General features: G+C 53.0%; 2 protein-coding genes across 4 annotated transcripts in view; one reads left to right on the top strand and one right to left on the bottom strand.

Annotated features, from left to right (window-relative positions):
- The window catches only part of SPG11 (SPG11 vesicle trafficking associated, spatacsin), a 28,966-nt gene extending 19,440 nt beyond the window's left edge, over positions 1-9,526 (top strand). The window contains exons 29-40 of one of the 3 annotated variants that reach the window (XM_032699785.1): positions 79-293; positions 718-1,459; positions 2,157-2,299; positions 3,300-3,498; positions 3,985-4,122; positions 4,692-4,825; positions 5,680-5,787; positions 6,299-6,467; positions 7,153-7,241; positions 7,695-7,850; positions 8,525-8,676; positions 9,140-9,526. In XM_032699785.1, coding sequence (XP_032555676.1) covers positions 79-293; positions 718-1,459; positions 2,157-2,299; positions 3,300-3,498; positions 3,985-4,122; positions 4,692-4,825; positions 5,680-5,787; positions 6,299-6,467; positions 7,153-7,241; positions 7,695-7,850; positions 8,525-8,676; positions 9,140-9,320 — 2,426 coding nt within the window. In that variant the 3' untranslated portion in view covers positions 9,321-9,526. Of the gene's footprint in view, positions 1-78; positions 294-717; positions 1,460-2,156; positions 2,300-3,299; positions 3,499-3,984; positions 4,123-4,691; positions 4,879-4,920; positions 5,541-5,679; positions 5,788-6,298; positions 6,468-7,152; positions 7,242-7,694; positions 7,851-8,524; positions 8,677-9,139 lie in introns of those variants that run through there. The other 2 variants (XR_004359213.1, XM_032699786.1) reach the window with 2 other exon arrangements.
- Positions 9,527-10,004: 478 nt separating this feature from the next.
- Positions 10,005-18,460, bottom strand: EIF3J (eukaryotic translation initiation factor 3 subunit J). The gene is made up of 8 exons (XM_032699787.1): positions 18,403-18,460; positions 18,220-18,320; positions 14,213-14,270; positions 13,883-13,974; positions 13,355-13,469; positions 12,380-12,538; positions 11,338-11,411; positions 10,005-10,993 (listed from the first exon to the last, which is right to left on the bottom strand). Exons 1-8 carry the CDS (start codon positions 18,428-18,430, stop codon positions 10,865-10,867), a joined length of 756 nt encoding a protein of 251 aa, XP_032555678.1. The 5' UTR covers positions 18,431-18,460; the 3' UTR covers positions 10,005-10,864.
- Positions 18,461-19,540: the final 1,080 nt, after the last annotated feature.

Genomic DNA, 19,540 nt, shown 5'->3' with positions numbered 1-19,540 from the left:
GCTGGGCACTGAGGGCAGCAGCAGAGCTCCCTCAGGTTTGAAACCAGCTGCCTTTTGTTGTTTATCCTCTCAAACCAGGCCCTTACGTGCAGAAACTCTGTGCCCTCAGTGAGAGCCTGAAGGATTCCTCCATATCCATGAACCGCTCCATCCTGAGGAGCTGCAGCCTGGAGACATTCCAGAGGGAGTGCAGGGCCATCCTGGAGCAGCTGCAGGAGAAGGGGATGTTCTGCCTGGCCCGGGAGGTCGCGGCGCTGGCCGAGCTGCCGGTGGACAGCGTGGTCACACAGGAGGTACAGTGCAGTCCAGTGGTGATGGGCACCTTCATCCTCCTGGGGCTGCCAGGGGTGAGGATGCAGCCTCTCATCCCTCCTGAAACACAGACATTCCTTTAAATCACTTTTTGTTCTAAATGCAAGAGCACGAAACTTGTTGGCTGTAAGTGCTGGGCTGCAAAGGGCAGTACAACTGTCCTTCCTCTTCACCATTATTTACTTGCTGTGCAATCAGTGTTATTTGGGGAGAAAAAGAGATGGATTTACCCATCCCTGCCCGTGACAGAGGGTGGAATGAGATGATATTTAAGGTCCCTTCCACCTCAAACCGTTCTGGAATTCTGTGACTTGTTGGATATTGAGACGCTTGCCCAAATTCCATGTTTCAATGTGAGTTTTCTTCCTTGGAAACAGGATTGTTTAAAACCTCTGAATTTTACAGGTTCTGAGAGATCTGCATCGTTTAAGAGAGGTTGGACAGTGGCATCAGACCCAGACCAGAGCTGAGTTCTGGAAGAAGTGCAACGACACCTTCCTGAAACATTCCATCTCCAGCCAAGCCGCAGCCGGTTTTTTCCTCGATCAGGCAAACTTGGTGTTGGAATCCTCAGGGGAAGAGGGGGTAACCAGCATTATGGAGAGACACCTGCTGCTCACCCTGGCTGGCCACTGGCTGGCCAAGGATGCCTCGGTGCCCCTGCAGCAGCTGGAAGAAGTGGAGAAGCAGATGTGGATCTGTCGGATCGCACGGGAGATGTCCCGGGCCGAGGGCTCAGAGCAGTCCCCGTGTCCCTCCCCTGCCGTGGCCAGCAGGGACCTGTCCTTTGACAACCTGGCCAAGGAGTTCTCCTTCTCCAGGCTGCCCGCTCTGAACTCTCCCCGGTCCCTGGAGCTGGGGATGGTGGCTCTGGAGCCCCGGCAGGCCCCGGCCGGCGCGGAGGAGGCGGCGCTGTGGGGGCTGGTGGGGGCCCTGCTGGACGAGGGCAGCGTGCACGAGGCCAGCAGGGTCTGCAGGTACTTCCAGTGCTGCCACAGGGACCTGGCCCTGGTGCTGCACTGCAGGGCCCTGGCCTCGGGGCAGGCTGGGCTGGACGAGCTGCACCCCGACATTCAGGCTCTGCTGGCGGAGCACGGACACAGCCCGAGCGCGGCCGAGGCACCCCGGGAGGGCAGAGCCCCAGGCAGTGAGTAACCCCTTCCCTCAGCCCTGCACTGCTCATCCCCTGCTGACCTGCCACTGGCTTCTTCCTCCCTCGGTACACTGCTCATTTCCCCCAGATTTCTGCAGGAAATAGGTGTTTGTGACAGTGGTTTCTCTTCTTGGCTCGTAAATCCTCTCGTGGAAGGAATTTGAAGCCTTGCAGTGCTCATTGCCTCTGTGTGCTTCAGGCAGGGGGTTTCTGCAGCTTCTATGGTCCCTGAACCTTTCATTTCAGTTCCCAGTAATGGTAAAGCAGCACTGAAACTTCATCTCTGTTCTGCTTTTGAAATATGCATCTAGGAAATATTTCTTTTTCTGGAGCTGAAAACAGGGATATCCTTCAAGTAATAGATTTCTCTGACTTCTTTGTGCATTATTAAGGGTTTAGTATTTATTAATAGCAAGGCTAAGGCTGAGAGTGTTTGTCTATAAAGTTCTCTGCATGTTTATGAAGTCTGAGTGAGAAACTGTCAGCTGGAACTAATACTGACATGTGCAAAGCTGAATAGACATGGAGTCAGTGAATCCTAAGCCATCAGAAAAGTCTGCTGAACCCTTATATAATCTTATGCCTAGGAATTTTATATCTGAGATATTAGTGTGGATATTTTGGCTTATTTCTCTTCTGTCATATTGTTTGTACCCTAAAACCTTATGGTTCCTTTTTTTTTCATTTCCAGCCTCCAGCTTAGAAGACTGGACACACCTGGTGGCTGCCTGTCCAGCAGATGAGGTGGTGGCCAGTCTGAAGGCTCTCACAGAGGAGTGTGTGCACGGCAGGAACTACTGCAGGCAGGTCCTGTGCCTGTATGAGCTCTCCAAGGTACCACCCTGGGCACACGGGCTGTGTGTGTGTCAGCCTGGGCTGCAGCTCTGGGCAGGAGGGGTAAAGGGGGTGAAGGAAGCTCAGAAGCTGCAGAGGGTGAAGTTACTGACCCTTTGTGTGGAAAAAGGCCGGATGCTCCCTGGGCACAAGGGGCTGAAAGGGGCTCTGGTCCCAGCTCCCCAGGCCCTGCCCTGACCCCACTGAGCCCCAGTTCAGCCTGGGGCTCTCTGCTGTGCCCTTCTAATGACCTTCCCGGCACATGCTGCTGCCCCAGCACTTTGCCTCAGGCCCTTGCTGGGGGCTGTCCCCCCGGATCCCCCAGACTGGAGCACACAGGGCAGCAGCTCCCTTGGGGTTCAGCACAGAGTGCAGTGCAGGGGCAGCCTTTCCCCAGGGCCTGCAGTGGCTCAGCAGTCCCACGTGCTCTGACCAGGCAGGAAAAATATTGGCATCATCCTTGTCACAGAGGTTCTTAGATTTTCCTACAGAATTTTTCATGCCTTGAATATTCAGAGTGAGCTGCTAAGAAGAATTAGTCATGTGGCTGCCTTGTTCCCTGTTATCCCATCCATATCCTTCTGGCCTGTACCTGGATCTCCACACTTTTGAATTAAGGGTCAATCAATGTGTTTCTGAGATAGATTTTTTTGATTAATTTGTAATTTGGTGAAGCTATGATGTTACAGCAGAGCCTCACTCAGAGCCTCACCCACTGCCCTTCCAAATGTGAAATCTGGTTTCTCTCTTTCACTGGGAGTTTGTGGTATGTAGAGGAGAGGAAAAGGAGACTCATAAGTAGAACACAATTCCTTGTTTGGGAGGGAATATTGTTAAGGTGTTAAGGTTTATATTTGGTTCAAGAAATCCCCTCTGTCCCTGGCGACAGCTCGGGGAGTGCAGGACTGCAAATCCTGCCTGGAGAAGGTGGTCAGGACGATGTCCTGCAGGTCAGGGATGTTCTGGGCTGGGGTTTCCTGAGTGCCCCTGTGTCTCCCAGGAACTGGGCTGCTCCTTCAGCGAGATGTCAGCGCAGGACCCCGAGCAGGTGCTGGGGGCCATCCTGGCGGGGCGCGGGCCGGAGCGGGGCCGCAGGGCACAGGCCTTCATCGCCTGCCAGGGGCTGCAGCCCGGGGCTGTGGCACAGCTGCTGGCAGAGCAGATCACCCAGGAGCTGCTGGCACCCGCAGAGGGCAAAGGTGGGAACGACCTCGGATTGTAGTGGGTTTGTCTCTGAGTGTGGTGTTTGTGTGTGAAACAGCCCTTGCTCTCGAGATCCTGGAGTGCTAATTACAGTCGGTTTGGGCAGCCCTTGGGGAGGGTTTTATACAAATGTTTATTTATTGTTGTTCTGTGTACACCGTGGTGTTGCAGTAGTTAAGGTTTTATTTTTCGTGAACGTGAATTTAGTATTTTTTAAAAAAAGGCCAGGGGGGTTTTACCTTTCTTTTCTTTTAATTTGTGAAATGAGAAATACAGCAATGTGGTTGTTCAGTAGGATTTCATTCAGTTGAACTGACAAAGAAATAACATCAAAAGTGTCTTTAGGATTGTAGTCCCAAGTCCTCAGTCAGTCTGGATGGAGTCAGATTGTTTGTTTGGGATTTTTTTGTTAATAATAAAAAATAAGAATTGTTCTCTCCTAACAGTTATCATCAGTGACGTGATTCTCTCTCTGACCACAGGACAGAAGCAGGTTCTGAACCCTGCAGTGGAGAGCCAGGCATTCCTGGAGCTTGCCAAGCTGTGCCAGGATCACACCTTGGTTGGCATGAAGTTACTGGATAAAATTGCCTCTGTCCCACGGGGGGAACTGTCATGCAGTGAGTAAATGGCAAATCATACTTGGTGTAACCAGGGTGGCATTGTGTGCCTTAAAATCACAGCACAAAGAGGAGAAGCAATGCTGAGGGAGATCTTTATTACTCATCTCAAATCTGATATTAAATTTAATTTGATATTAAAGTAATTGAGGTGAGTATGTGCACAGTAGATCAGTGTGTCATTTAAGTGTCATATCACATTAAGTGACCTGAAATTTTGAAAGAGAATGTTGTGATTTTCTGGGTTTTTTAAATCCAGATGCAAAACTTGTGGCCTTCTTTTTCCCAGTGCAGAGCTGGCAGGTGGTGGGGTGCTAATATATTTATCTGTTAGTCAGCTTTTGGTGGAGGAGCTTGGAAGTTTTGTGCATGTGAAATAAAATAATGTTTCAAAAAATGATCCAAAATCCCCGGACTGAATGAACACTCTTAAGAGAAACTGTTACTCCTTAAGATTGCACAGGGGAATCTCTCCTACAGTTCTGCTGTTTGTCCCTGGAGAGGTTGTGCATCCTCTGCAGGGATGGCATCACTTCAGGAGAGTCACCTGGAGTTCTTTTGTTCTTCAGTTACAGAATTGCTGATCCTGGCCCACAAATGCTTCAGTCTGACTTGTCACATGGAGGGGATCACCCGAGTCCTGCAGGCAGCACGGCTCCTCACAGACCAGCACCTGGCTCCTAAGGAGGAGTATGGACTGGTGGTACGTGTCTGGGGGGCCCAGTGCCTGTCCAGGGGCTGGGTGTGCCTGTCCAGGGCCTGGATGTGCCTGTCCAGGGCCTGGATGTGCCTGTCTAGGGGCTGTGGGAAGGGGTCCCTGTACACTGTAGCAGTAGCTTTGCTGTGAGCAGTGTGGGGAGTAGGTGTGTGATGGAATCCCAGAATCCCAGACTGCCTTGGGTTGGAGGGGACCAGTTCCACCCCCTGCCATGGGCAGGGACACCTTCCACTAGCCCAGGTTGCTCCAAGCCCTGTCCAGCCTGGCCTTGGACACTTCCAGGGATGCAGTTCTGTCATTCACCTCTGAGTGACTGATCTTGAGTGTTTGGTCTGCTGTGTGCAGGTGATGATTTTTATGTCACAGATGCTCTTAAATGACTTCTCTGGAAAAAGAGGTGGAGATAGTGGAATAGTGAGGTGGCAACAGTGGAATGGGAATGTCAGAGTAATTCAGTCACTGGTGAAATGTGCTGATATGTGTTACTGGGCTGTTGGGCATTTTTCATTCCTGTCTTGGGAGGATTCCTGGGACATGCCCAGTGGAATGGTGTCCGTGCTAAAATGTTCCCTGCCTATTTTTATTTGGTAAAACGATGTCCTTTCACCTCACTGTAAAAAGGATGCAGTAGGTTGGTTTAAAACTAACCCCCTGTGGCTGCAGGGGAACGTGTGCCAGGCTGGGGTGGCCCCTGTGCCAGGCTGGGGTGGCCCCTGTGGCTGCAGGGGAATGTGTGCCAGGCTGGGGTGGCCCCTGTGGCTGCAGGGGAATGTGTGCCAGGCTGGGGTGGCCCCTGTGCCCACCCTGCCCTGGCCCAGGTTCAGCTCTGGCTCCCGCAGGTGCGGCTGCTGACGGGCATCGGCCGCTACACGGAGATGAGCTACATCTTTGAGCTGCTGCACCACAGGCAGCACTTCGAGGTGCTCATGAGGAAGAAACTGGACCCGGTACGTGGAGGGAGGAGGGGGGGGAACGCTCAGGGACTGGGGTGGCTGCGTCAGAAACTGGTGTTTACACAACGTGGATTGGAGTGCGGGAACTGTGAGTCTTGTTTCGTAGAAATAAATGAATTCTGGGGTTATTCTAGGTTTAGTTGAACCAGTTTTTTCTAATTAGTTCAAGGGGTGCAATGAGAGTGGCATTGAAACTTCAGACTTGGCATTGTCAGAGTTTTCATGTCCTGCTTTGCTTTTACTTCCAGTTAAAGTTTCATGGGGGTTCTAAAAACCATAATATTCATAGCTTTGTTTAAAACAAGTCACTTTTGACATTTGTAAGTAGAGAAATGCCCAGGTGCTGGATTTTCTTGCCCAGCAGGATGTAGTTGAGCCCAAGGATGACTCCCGAGTATGGAGAGTGTAATGGTCACTTTTGGGAACGTTGTACCAGAGTTGCTTGTGGGTACCAAGGTGTGGGTGCCAGCCAAGCCCGCAGGCTCAGAGTGCCCTCCCTCCCCAGAGTGGGACGCTGAAGACGGCGCTGCTCGAGTACATCAAGCGCTGCCGGCCCGGGGACAGCGAGAAGCACAACATGATCGCGCTGTGCTTCAGCATGTGCAGGGAGATCGGGGAGAACCACGAGGCCGCCGCCCGCACCCAGCTCAAACTCATCGAGTCCCGGCCCTGGGGTCAGTGCCGACAGCCCGGGGCAGGGGAGGGAACGCCCCTCTGCTTGTCTGGGAACGCCCCTTGAACTGCTCCTGCCTGCCCGGCCCGGGCCGTTCTTGTCCCTGACGGTTCCTGACTGCCTGGGTGTTCTCCAGAGAGGGGCATTTTTGGCTCTTACTGGATGTATCATTCCTGGGTACCTCACATGGGACAAGCCATGTTTTCCTCCCTTGAACAGGATGGGACACTGGTTTTGTAGAGTGTGTATGTGGAGTGTTGGGTTTATGTCTGTGCAAGGGAAGAGTTCAGGGTGCCCAGTGTGAGCCCTGCACAGCTGGGAGGGGCTGGGGGCACAGGGAGCTCTGCAGAGCCAGCAACCAGTGCTGGGCCAGCAGCTAAAGCAGGAGCTGTGCCAATGATTTCTGAATTGATCTGGTAATGATCACTGCTGGGATCTACCACAGATGTGTGCCTGGGGTTCCTTTCCACTTCTGCAATCACTTGGCCAGGCTCCGGCAGTACCTGTGGTCCATTAACAACTGAACAGGCAGCGAGGGTGTTTTTTCCTGCTTTTTTAAAACAAAAATTCTGATTTAGTCTGTTATTGCTTTCTGAGGCACCACCAGGGACAGACCTGGCACTGGGAGGGATTTTTGTAACTTACCTTTATAAATAATTGGTTATTCTTTTTTTTTCCTGTTTCAGAGGAGTCTCTCCAGGATGTTGCAAATTTAAAGAAGCTGCTGCTGAAAGCTCTGACTCTCTTCATTGATGCAGCAGAAAGTTACTCCAAGGTAAAGTGAGGTGGAGTGGAACAACTTGTGTATAGATTTGGGAGCACGTCAGGAGTGGGCTGAGCTGGGAGACCACCCAGAGCTGCTCTGGGGAAGGTTTGCAGCATCCTGGCCTTTGGAAAAGGAGCCAGGGAATCTCTGTCTGTGGCAGCCCAACAGCTCCAGCATTCCCAGTAACAGCTGTGCCCCAGGGTGCTGTGCTGGCCCTTGCTCAGGCTTTAACCCCGGGGGTTACAGTTCAGTTCCCCAGTTTCAGAGCAGGGACCAGGAGCTTAATGAGTAAGAGTAGAACAAAGTGTTTAAATCAGGGTGTGATTACGGTGGAAGTATTATGAGTGAAGCTGTGTTTAAAACTACTGGAATCTGGTCAGTGCTAAACCTGCAGTGCTCCCCATCCCTGCCCAGCTGTGAGCTCTTGGCTGCTCTCAGGGCTGCTCTGGTCTGTTGTTGCAGGACTCGTGTGTGCGGCAGTCCCTGCGCTGCCGCCGCCTCACCAGGCTCATCACGCTGCAGCTGCACTTCCTGGGCTCAGGGCAGAGCACCAGGATCATCAACCTGGGCAGGCAGGACCTGATGGACACCATCCTGGCCCTGCCCAGGTTCTACCAGGTGAGCTGGGCTCCCTCGGGTCACTCTGTTGGCAGTGGCTGTTTCACAGAGCAGAACCCGGGCACTGTGTCCTGGGGGCACTGCCCAGACCTTCCACAGGGCCACCACGGCCCAGGGCTGTTGTCCCAAATATATATCCTGTGATATACAAGGGCCTGGAGGGACAGGACACAGGGAATGGCTTCCCACTGCCAGAGGGCAGGGTTAGGTGGGATATTGGGAAAAAGTTCTTCCCTGTGAGGGTGGGCAGGCCCTGGCACAGGTTGCCCAGAGAAGCTGTGGCTGCCCCTGGATCCCTGGAAGTGTCCAAGGCCAGGTTGGACAGGGCTTGGAGCAACCTGGGCTGGTGGAAGGTGTCCCTGCCCATGGCAGGGGGTGGGACTGGATGGGCTTTAAATCTAATTTACATTGGCATCCATCAGTTTGTAAATTTGGAAATAAGAAACAAAAGGGTTTATTCAAAAGACAACAGACAACCCCCTTCTGACATCTTGTTTAAGGGTTAAGGAGGTGTGGTGGTTTATTATGTACACTTTGTTACCTTTGTTCCTCTGCACTCAGCTGCTCTCAAGAGCAGCATCAAGAGCTGGGCCAAGCAGAAGACCTGGGCTGTTGCAGTGTTTTCTGTGCCATCAGCCCTTTCCTGTGTCACTGCAGCCCTGCTCTCCCTGCAGGCAGCCATCGTGGCCGAGGCCTACGAGTTCCTCCCAGACTGGGCTGAGGTTCTGCACCAGCAGGTGATCACCAAGGGGGACTTCACCTACCTGGAGGAGTTCAAGCAGCAGAGGCCACTGAGGCCCAGCCTGTTCGAGGAGGTGGCCAAGAAGTGAGTTCTGTGCTCCAGGTTCAGCTTTGTTCTCCACAGGGACCTCGGGAGGAGCAGCTTTGACAGCGTGGAAGTGTCAAACCTTTCTCATGATATGCAGGGGCTGGAGGTGGAATCCTGGAATGGGTTGGGTTGGGAGGGACCCTAATGCCCATCCTGTTCCAACTCAGGGACACCTTCTACTAGACCAGGTTGCTCCAAGCCCTGTCCAACCTGGCCTTGGACACTTCCAGGGATCCAGGGGCAGCCACAGCTTCTCTGGGCAACCTGTGCCAGGGCCTCCTTCCCCCAGCAGGGCCAATTTCTTTGCAGGTTTAGTTTCCTGAGCACAGTGTGGAAGAAGCACTGCTCCACCCTTGTTCCTGAGCTGGACAAACAGGGAGCTCTTGTTACAGGCCCAGACCAGGAGTCTCTTTGTGCCTGGGAAGCTTTTCTGTTTCAGTTACAGTGCGATTGTTTTCAGGGTCCAACAACACCCCCCTGCTGATTCTGCTCTGAAGAACCTGAAGCGGTTCCTCGCCCACTGTGAGGACATTTACACCTACTACAGGCTGGCCTATGACCACAAGTTCTATGATGTGGCGAATTCCCTGCTGAAGGACCCTCAGACAGGCTGCTGCCTCAATGACCTGTTATCCAACTGAATTCCAGCCCTGGAGCACGGCTGCAACACTTCCTGCAGGGTCAGTGCTGATAACAGAGATTTTATCAGTGACCTGCTCCCAGGGCTCTGCTGCTGAGAGAAAGTTACTCCAGAAATCTGGTGGTGGTTGTAAATATTTTAAATTCTGAGACTGTGTTAACCTAAAATTGTATTTGTATAATAATAAATCTTATTGTTTATAAATGACTGGAGTCACCAGCAGATAGAGTGGCACAGGTGGGGACAGAGCAAAGATCCAGCAGCCCTTTAAATTTTGGGGTGGGGGAAGGAGCACCCCAGGAATTGTATCCAAACAGCTGTGCAGAATGTCCAGTACAAGGGGGTGGAATAAGCAGAATTTGTAAAGGTTTCAGGTACACACGAGGATAATCCATACTCTGAGTCCAGTCTGCTTAGACTGGGCTTGTTTTCTAAGGTCTTGTATAGCTCCAAACAGCACCTTCCTAATTCTGCTGTCCTGAAGTAAAAGAAGTAATTGAGTGCAAATGAATTCTTACTGTTATTAAACATTAATCTAGATATTAAATATAAATATTTATATAAATATTAACCTCCTTTCCAGGCTCAGGCAGCCAGCACAGGCCCAGCACACCTTAGCTTCGCAAAGCTCCCTCTTCAGGTATTTCTTGTCAGTCCCAAAAGAACTGCTCCAAGGCCAGCCTGGTGAAGTCCTCAATAGTGATTTTTATTAAATTAGTTGCTTTATAAAACATTGCAGATGTTGTAATTGTTAACATAACAATTTGCCCAACCGGAGGAACTGCTGCAGTTTGCAAAGCAAGTCTGGTTTTTAATGGAAGAAAAGGGCTGAGTCATGAAAGACCCACCACAACCCAGGAGAGCCCCAAGGAAGTCTTGTGGTTTGGTTTTTGTTTTACACTTAAACCCATTAATTAACTGTTAAAGAACACCCACCCCAACAGCTGCATTAGTAGAAATTTAGGTGAATGGAACTAAAGTTCATCCTGGAGACACAAGTGGGTTTGCCTTGCTCTGCCCCAGCAGCTGCTGCTCAGGGTCAGGCTGTGGAGCAGGGGCTGGCCCAGGGGACAGGCTCCCAGGTGCAGTATCCCACACTGAAGTTAGCAGTGCCCTTCCCAAAATACTGAGAACCTCAAGCTCTAACTCAAGACAAAGCGACTGGAACTCTACGTGCACACCCTGCTGCAAACTGCTCGTGCTCATGGCCCTGGCCCTGGACAGGGGCAGGTGAGGCCATGCCATGGAGCTGTGCTGGTTGTAATCCTTCACCCCTTTCCAATTCCTTCCCAATTTAGTGGCTGTTGCTATCAAATTAAATAGCAGCAGTGCCCATTATCAGAATTTTGGGTTTTTAACTGCAATTTTCAGACCTTTTCCCTTCCCCTGCCCAGAGCTTCCGCCCGGGGCTGGGCACGTCCAACCCCCAGCACACAGATACTGCAATTCTGATTGTAGCATTTGGCAGAATTTAAAGGAAGAAAAGTTGTGCTACATGTTTAAGGGATTATGGGCAACAGAAAGACAACAGAAGGAAGATAAATGTCACATGAAGTCTTCAAAGTCTTGTACGTACTCGCCGTCGTAGCCCCCGTAGTCGGCCAGGTCGTCTTTCATCGTCGCCTTCAGCCCCCCTCCAGGAACAACCCCTTTTTTCTTCTTCCTGGCTTTATTCTGCAGGAGGGGGAGGAGGATGTTTATTGGACACGGCCAGGGCTCTGTCACTGCCCCAGTCAGTGACCCCACTGGGTAGGAGCACTCACAAACCCTGTGCTCAGTGTACCAGTGCTGATGTTCCCACCCCACCCGCTCTCTGGATGGGAATCAATCCATGTTTTGCCTGGAATCTCGAGAGTCAATCAACTCCTGCTCACCTCACACAGCAAAGAGGATTTAACACTACAGCAGCATCCAAGGGGCCCATTTCCCCTCCTCCCACTCACCCCAAACCCAGAGTTACCCTGTCACCATGTCCCAGGGGAGCCCCCGCAGGTGCTCTGAGCCCTGAGCAATCTTACCTTCTCTTGTTTTTGTTTTTCACTGCATAGTACTGTCAGAGTGTTTGTGATCTTTTTCAAATCATCCACTTCCACTGCATGGGGGGGGGAAAGGATAAAAGAAAAAGATTCCTTATCAACGTTCTTACAATGCAGTCAAATGTTAAATAACATCAACAGCCTCTAAAGCTAGAGCCAAGCATTAGTGCAACTATGGGCAGGATCTTCATTTAAATCACCAAATCAGAGTGAAAGGTTCTGGTCCTTACAATCCTAACAAGGATTCCAGCTGGTACCTTGGAGTGTTGTAGAAGGTAAAACTTGCAAATTAAGTTACTGAACACAAGAGTCCTAATGAGGCATCTGAAGAGGAAAATAACGGACACAGTAAAATGTATCAAAAGGAGCAGTGGATTAACAATAAATTACTGTCACTAAATGGGGAGGTGTTGGCAGTCCCTCCCCTTACGGGCTCTGGAATCTGTCTGAGATGGAAGGTCCCAGCTGCCAGGCAGGATGGCTGGATTTACCCTCACCGGGATCCAGTTACCGCTCCCTGAAGGACAACTGGAGACAGGACAGGACAGATCCCACTGAGTTCTCCAAGTGCTTCAGCCACCAGGGCAGTGGGAAAAGGAGTTTGAAGTAGTTTCTCTCTGTGTAGTTACACACTGAATTCCAGAACAATTATTCTGCAGTCCCAGAATTACACAAACTCTATTTTAGAATTGTTTCCCCCCAGATGAGGGAAACTCAAGTTATCTGCCTTAGAGAATAATTTTATTATTATTATTATTATTATTATTATTATTAAAAAAGGCTTGAAGGAAAACATGCAGGATTTAGATAAGTATAAAAATTCACACTTTTTCAATGACTGTCTCTCACTGATGTGCAGAAAGAGCAGCTCTGGCACGAGAATCCTTAACGGACTTTGTGGGAATGGAATCAGGTCAGTGCTTCATTTAGTGCAAACTCCACAGAGCCCTCTCCACTGAGCATTCCCTATCACAGCATGTTTTCCACTCCAGCTCCATCCCAGCTGTGGGCTGTCTGAACTTACAGGAAATACAGACGTCCCGAACTAACGCTTCCAAAAACGCGGCGTAATGTAACGACTTCTCGTACTGTGTGATTTTCTCCTTTAGGAGTTTGCCAAATTCCGTGAAGTCATCTTTTGTAGAGGGATTCATGGCATCTATTCCACAAGTGTTATTTACACCTGCGTGGAAAGACAGAGGTTACAGAGGACATGAGCTGGGACCCTAAAAGGTGACCCTGGAGCTGGCCTGGCTGCTCCCACCCCACCGAGCTCTGCCCCTCACAGAGCCAGCCCTGACTCCTGGGCCTCACAGGAGGGGATTTTGCTGCAAAACTTTGGAATTTCAAAGAATCCTGGAATGGTTTGGGCTGGAAGGGACATTAAAGATGATCCAGTCCCACCCCCTGCCATGGGCAGGGACACCTTCCACCAGCCCAGGTTGCTCCAAGCCCTGTCCAACCTGGCCTTGGACACTTCCAGGGATCCAGGGGCAGCCACAGCTCCTCTGGGCAACCTGTGCCAGGGCCTCCCCACCCTCCCAGGGGAGAATCATTCCCAGTATCTCATCTAACCCTGCCCTCTGGCAGTGGGAAGCCATTCTCCCTTGTCCAAAGTCTGCCTCCAACCCTCTTTCAAGCTCAGAAGTTTGACCCAGCTATTCCTGTTCTCTGGACAACCTGCACTGCACGAGGTCCCTTTCCCCTCAGATAAACCATTCCTGTCTCAGGCTCCTGAGTGCAGAACTTGGGTTGGTTCTTTGTGGGTGTATCCAGTGCACCCCCAAGCACTGCACTCTGACAACTCTCAGCACCATTTCCCCTGAGCAATGAGCTGAATCACCCACTGTAACCAAGGGAAGACACTTCCCTCTGAGGAATGCTGCTGTGCATCAGCATCTCTGCCAGTTCTCTGTTCTCAGTGCCACAGCTCAGTGCTGAGAGCCAAGCCCTGCTCAGCCTTTGCAGGCTCCTGCAGGTTGATTGATTTGACACTCACCAAATGTTTCCTTTGCTAACTCCAGGTCTGACTCCTCTTGTAGCTTCTTTAGCCGTAGTTTGTCTGCCAACTGTTCTTCTGGTGTGAGCTCCTTCTGCTCCTCTGGTGCCTCTAACTGGGGGGATATGCACACAGGAGAAAATGGCACCTTTGGGACGTGGGGGCTCCTGCAGGGCCACTGAACTGCTCCCTCCTGCCCCAGGTCAGCCTGGACAGAGCTGGGAACCCCCTCCTGGAGCAGTGCCCCGTGCCAAGGAATGGGCATCTCACAAGCCATGGGAGGAACACCACACTGAGCTCCCACACCTGCCCCTCCAATCATGTGGTGCACCCAAAGGAACTGGGATAACACTGCTCCCCTCACTGGTTCAGTCACACAGGAACTAAAGCCCTGGGTGGGATCACCTACAACACCCAAGGTTGGTCTGTCAGACGAGTCAAGACCTTTGCAGGTCTTGTTCAACCTCCAAAACAACCCATCAAACCTGCCCTCCGCAATTTATACAACCCAGAAGAAATCAGAATTACCCTTTTTTTAAGCTCCTCTTGCTTTTTCTTCTGTAGCTTTTCTTTTTCTTTGATTTTTTCTGCTATTTTCTTTTTTTCTGAAACTTTCGGTTCTGTAAGACATGGAACAATAAATGCAGCTCTCAGGAGTTCTGAGGATGAGGTTTTTCCCCCCCCAATCATAAACACTCAAAGCCACCCAGCTCAGCTGCTGGGGCCTGAACACAGAGGCAAAGACACCCTTTTGTTAAACCCAAGCCCAGCCCAGGTTTGGATCCTCACACACCTCCAGACAAAATCAGTGTCTGTTCTGATGCTGGGACAGAGCCAAGTGTTACCTTGAAGTCTTACCTTGTTTTACCTCTGTCTCCTTTACCTCCTCCTCTTCCTCCTCATCATCCCAGTTATCCTGCAAAGCAATAAAGATTCTTTTAGAGATACCCTGAATCTCTTTAAATGCCCACAAACCCATCAATCTCAGGTGTCAGAGTGAGGGAGCTGTGGGAGCTGCAGTACAGGTCTCTGGGGGCGGTCCAGGCTGTTTTGGACAAGTTCTTACCAAGAAAAAGGCAGTTTTTGGTCAAACAATCAGTTCATGTCAATAGCTGCAACAGCCAGGTCACAAACAGCCAAACACCCCCCCATGAAACAGGATTTTATTCTCATTTCTTGTATCATGAGACCCTGGAACAGCACTGAAGGTGGATGTGGCTCTGCTGGAACCATCTGAAACCAGCACAGGCTGTTCTGGTTCAACACCGCTCCCAGGGCCCCGCTCTCTGTGCTGGGAAAGCATTCCCATGGTGCCCATGGAACTGCAGAGCCCAGGTGAAAACCTCCTGGAGCTGCTGCCAACACACCACCAGCACACAAAGCCATGCTGAGGGAGCAGGGGAAGAGGCAGGAAGCAGAGGAGGACACAGGGAGCCCAGAGTTAGGCAGGAATTCCAACAGCCACAAGACCACAGTTTTGAACAGGTTTTCAGGGAATCATTCAGGTGGGAGGGGACCTCTAAAATCATCAAGCCCCATGTTCACCACTAACCCAAGTCCCCAGGTGCCATGTCCTCATGTTTTGTGAGCACTTCCAGGGATGGGGACTCCACCACTGCCCTGGGCAGCTGTGCCAGGGCTGCACAACCCTTTCCATGCAAAAAACCTTCCTGATAACCCACCTAAACCTCCCCTGGCCAATGTTCTGACTAAAGGATGGCTGCTTTCTTATAAGCAAAGGAGCCACCAGAGGACTCTTCCCACCTCCCCACATCCATGTGAGGGGCCAGGCAAAGCAGGCAGGAGTTTCCTGGCAGGCTCCCCCAGAGGGGTTGGTGCAGAGCCCCACGTCCCACTGGGATGTGCTGATCCCAGCAAGGAGACACCGAGTCCATCCACCAGCTCACCCCGGGTAATTGGCACTTCCAAGGGACTCGGCTTCCCTGCCACATTCCAAGGAGCTGACTTGAATCTGGAGCAGCATTATTTTAGCTCCCATCTAATTAAGAGTTTGTTACACCCACTTCTTAAATAGCTGCACTCAGCACTGCAGGAGCTGCCTCTGCCCCTGCCCCATCCTCCATGGCCAGGGCTGGGAACCAGGGCTGGGAACCAGGGCCAACCTCCAGGGGAAGGGCCTGGCCAGGAGGGATGGAGGGAAAACACTCCATGGCACTGTGGGAGACCTCCCAGAGGGCACGTGGGCAGGGGCTGCAGGTGATGGGACATGCTCTGACCCCCAGCAGAGCCCTCCTGCCAGCCCTGCTGGCCTAGGAACTCCAGGGAATTCCATGTCCTGCCACCTGTGCCTGGTCTATAAACTCCAGGGAGCTCTCCTGGAGGAAGAGCAAACTGCCTCAGTGCTGTGTCTTTGCACTGCTACAGTAATTCCAAGAGAACACCTTTATTCCAAGCATTTCAACACTGTTTCTGCATCTTGTCCACATCAGGGCTCCTGAAACAACTTCCAAGGAGACAGGACTGGGAAGTGACAGGTCCAGGGCACGTGGGTGGGAAGAGGCACTGCCCAGCTCTGGCTCTGCCAGCACTGAGTCAATACATCAAAATTCCCTGGCAGAGGCCCAACGCCGGGAACGCGTGTGCTGGGGAGCACTGAGGAGTTCTGTTACCAAAGGGGCTAATTTTAAACCTGGGGAAGTCGACATTTCCCAACTAACAGTTAATGCAAGTTCACTGCTAAAGAACCATCCAAAATAAACTCCAGATCTGAAGACACAAAGCACATTCCAGAGCGTGACATACCCTGGGACAATCCCGCTCACCAAACACTTTGTGCTGCTGGTTTAGGCCACGTCACTTCCCTCCTGTGGGAATTTCCCCACAGGGGGCCCTTGCACTGAGGAATCCAGAACCTGACACCACCCCCAGCCCAGCTCTGGGGGCTTTGGGGTTTGGGCAGGAAGAGCAAAACAAAGGAAAATAAACCAAAACAAACCACCTGCCTTTGCTGGATCCTCTCTAGATGGAGCTCCAGTTCTAAATCCATAATCCCCTGGAAATAGTTAAGCAGCTGCATTCTTATTACATGTAAGATATAAAATGTAAGATGTAAAATGGCTTCCCACTGCCAGAGGACAGGGATAGATGGGATATTGGGAATAACCCTTCCCTGGGAGGGTGGGGAGGCCCTGGCACAGGTTGCCCAGAGAAGCTGTGGCTGCCCCTGGATCCCTGGAAGTGGCCAAAGCCAGGTTGGAACAACCTGGCCCAGTGGAAGGTGTCCCTGCTCATGGCAGGGGGTGGGACTGGATGAGCTTTAAGGTCCCTTCCAGCCCAAACCAGTCTGGGATTCAGGGATTCCATGTGAGGAAACTTTGTTCCTCTGTTAAACAGACACAGAACCCCCAGGTGTGCTCAGGAGAACCAGCCCAGTCCAGCTCTCCTGGACACGCTCCATCCCAGCAGGAAAGCTTCCCAAGGAAGGAGGAACAGGAAATGTCACAGAGAAGAGTCAGAGCTGCACCTGGACAAACCCCAGGTGTACAGATCCCACACACACCTGTGTAACTCCCACCCAGCTGCAGCCCCACATGTTCCCAGGCCTGGAGCTGCTGTTCCCACTCCTGTCCTTGTCCTGCTGCTCCCAGGTGCCACCTGAGACACCCCAGGCCTGGCAGTTACTGAATTTAAGAAGGAAAGTGGACAAATGTAACTCACGGACATTTAGTAACTTTTGGCTTTCTAGAAGAGAAGATGAACTACTTTTTGTAGTGCTTATGGGCCCACCCTGGGCCCTGAGAACAACTGCTGGTGTTTTCCAGAGATTCTGGTAACAGTGTCCAGGCCATCAAACCCAGTTCTCACCCAGCACCAGCAACACTCCAGGGCAGGAACTGCAGGAACCTTCCCCCCTGTTACAGTGACCCATCCCATCCCCAGGGTCTGTTACAATGTCCCAGGGCTGCGCTGGAAACAAAAAGGTCTTTTTTGATTGACTAATTCTACACATGGAATCCTGAAGTGGTTTGGTTTGGAAGGGACCTTAAAGCCCATCCAGTCCCATCCCCTTCCATGGGCAGGGACACCTTCCACTAGCCCAGGCTGCTCCAAGCCCCGTCCAACCTGGCCTTGAAATCCATCTGGCACATTCCCTGTGTGTTCCCTGGCACCCCTTTGCATCATCCATATGAACAGGGAGCAGAGGAGGTTTCTGTGCCACCACCACGCTGCTAAGGGGCAGCTGGAAGCAAGCAGGAGCAAACAGCCCCTGGGGAACCTCTGCCTTCAGAGACACCAGGAATGGCCATCCACGCGTTTCAACCCCAATCCCAAACAGACACCACCCTGAAACAGAGCAACAACCCTTTTCATGGGCTGTGAAGAGGTAAGAACAGGTGGTAAAGACGTGCTGGGGCAACCCAGAAGTTTCTGGTCAGCAGAGAAGCACCAGCACAGCACTGCCGTCATCAAACCCGGCCGTGCCGTGTCACCCAGGGACGGCCACGGGCCGAGAGGGCAGGAAGGGCCGGGAAAGCGCCCAGGACCCGGGAAGCAGCAGGTGGATCCCGCAGGGAGCAGCAGGCGCCACTTCGGCTTCCAGAGCCTCTGTCTGTCCTGTCCTCCCCTGCACGCCCAGGGCAGCGGGGGCCGGGGGGCACCGGGCAGGGCCCGGCCCGGGCTCTCCCGGTGTCGGACCCGCCGCCGTGGCCGGCCCGGGGTCGCTGCCGCCCGGGCGGAGCCGCGGGACCCGCCCCGAGGAGCCCCCGCGGCCCGTGGGGGCCCGGCCCGGCCCCGCCGCGTCCCGGGGGCGCTCAGAACGCGGCCCGGCCCCTCCGCCCCGGCCCCTCCGCCGCCCGGCAGAGCCCGCCCGCCCCGCGGGGCCCGGCCCGGCCCGCCCGCCGCACCTTCACATCGTCCTCCTCATCCTCGCCGGCCCAGCGGTCCCCGGCCACCCCCGGCACCAGCCGCTTCGTCACCGGCTCCACCACCTCGAAGCTGTCGGCGTCTGTGGGGAGAGGAGCGGGTGAGGGGCGGGGGTCTCCCCGCGCCCCCGGCCCCCCCGGCGCCCCCGGCCCCGCCGCACCCACCCCACGAGTCCGCCGCCTCCGCCGCCATCTTGCCCCGGCCCGGCCGCGGGGCAGCGCGCGGGGCACCACGGGACGGCGCCGGCGCGGCCACGCCCCTCCCGGCCACGCCCACCGGGGCGGGGCCACCGCCGCCATGGCGGGAACGGCGGGGAGAGGGATGGGATGGGAATGGAGATGGGATGGGGATGGGATCGGCAGTGGGAACGGGATCGGGATAGGGATAGGGATGGGACCGGGCTCCCGCCCCTGCCCGCCCTGCCGCTCCCGGGCCCGCAGGCGCGGGGCTCTCCCGGGGGAAGCTCCTTCCCCTCCCTCCCGTCCCGGCGCTATCGCGGGGCCGCAGCCGCGGGAGCCGCCCCGGCCCCTGGGACCGATAGCCCGGGGTGGGAGCGGGTGGGAGCGGCACACGGGCACTGCCCCGCTGCCTCTGTGCCCTCTGAAAGCGGGCATGAACTGTGCCACGGCCGCAGTTCTGACGGGAGCGCGGCCACCACGCTCGCCCCGTGCTCCTGCTCCGCACCAGAACGCCCCGGTCTGTCCACCTCTTCGGGGTGTGGTTTTCCTCCTTTCATCTCTCTCTGTCACATAACACGGAATAGAGAAAAGCTGGGAACGTTCCCTTCATCCCGTTCATTTCACTGCCAGCTCCCAGATTTTGTCTGAAGATAATAAATTTATGTCTTTCATGTAACAATTGAATGATCTCTGACACTGTGATAGACATGAGCTAGAAAAAACAGGACTTCCAAATTTATCATCCTTTCTTCCTTGGCCCCCGTTTACCAGGCCATATAAATAACAACAGAGATGTAACTATGGATCAAACAATGCCCCAAGTTATACCCTCACCAAGTGCACACATGGTTTCACAGGCTGCTGTGGGGATAATCACAAACCTGCCAGGAATTGTGCAGTGATTTGGATTTACGCAGAACATTGAAATTTTTCATTGTTGTCCTCCAGTATCTTTAGCTTGCAAAACACAGACACAATTCCTTCCCTTCAAGGCTGAAAACCTACAGGAGCAATGTCTTGATTTGCAGAAAACAGAGTCTCAGTGAAGGATATCAGCTAAAAATCATAAAAACAGTAGCCAGAGCATAAATATTCAATATAAATCTTTCTGTTTCTATAGACT

The sequence above is a fragment of the Chiroxiphia lanceolata genome, chromosome 12 (assembly GCF_009829145.1).
Source record: "Chiroxiphia lanceolata isolate bChiLan1 chromosome 12, bChiLan1.pri, whole genome shotgun sequence".
Classification (NCBI taxonomy): domain Eukaryota; kingdom Metazoa; phylum Chordata; class Aves; order Passeriformes; family Pipridae; genus Chiroxiphia; species Chiroxiphia lanceolata.
The sequence above is the reverse complement of the archived record's forward strand: the minus strand, read 5'-3'. Positions and strand labels throughout refer to the sequence as shown.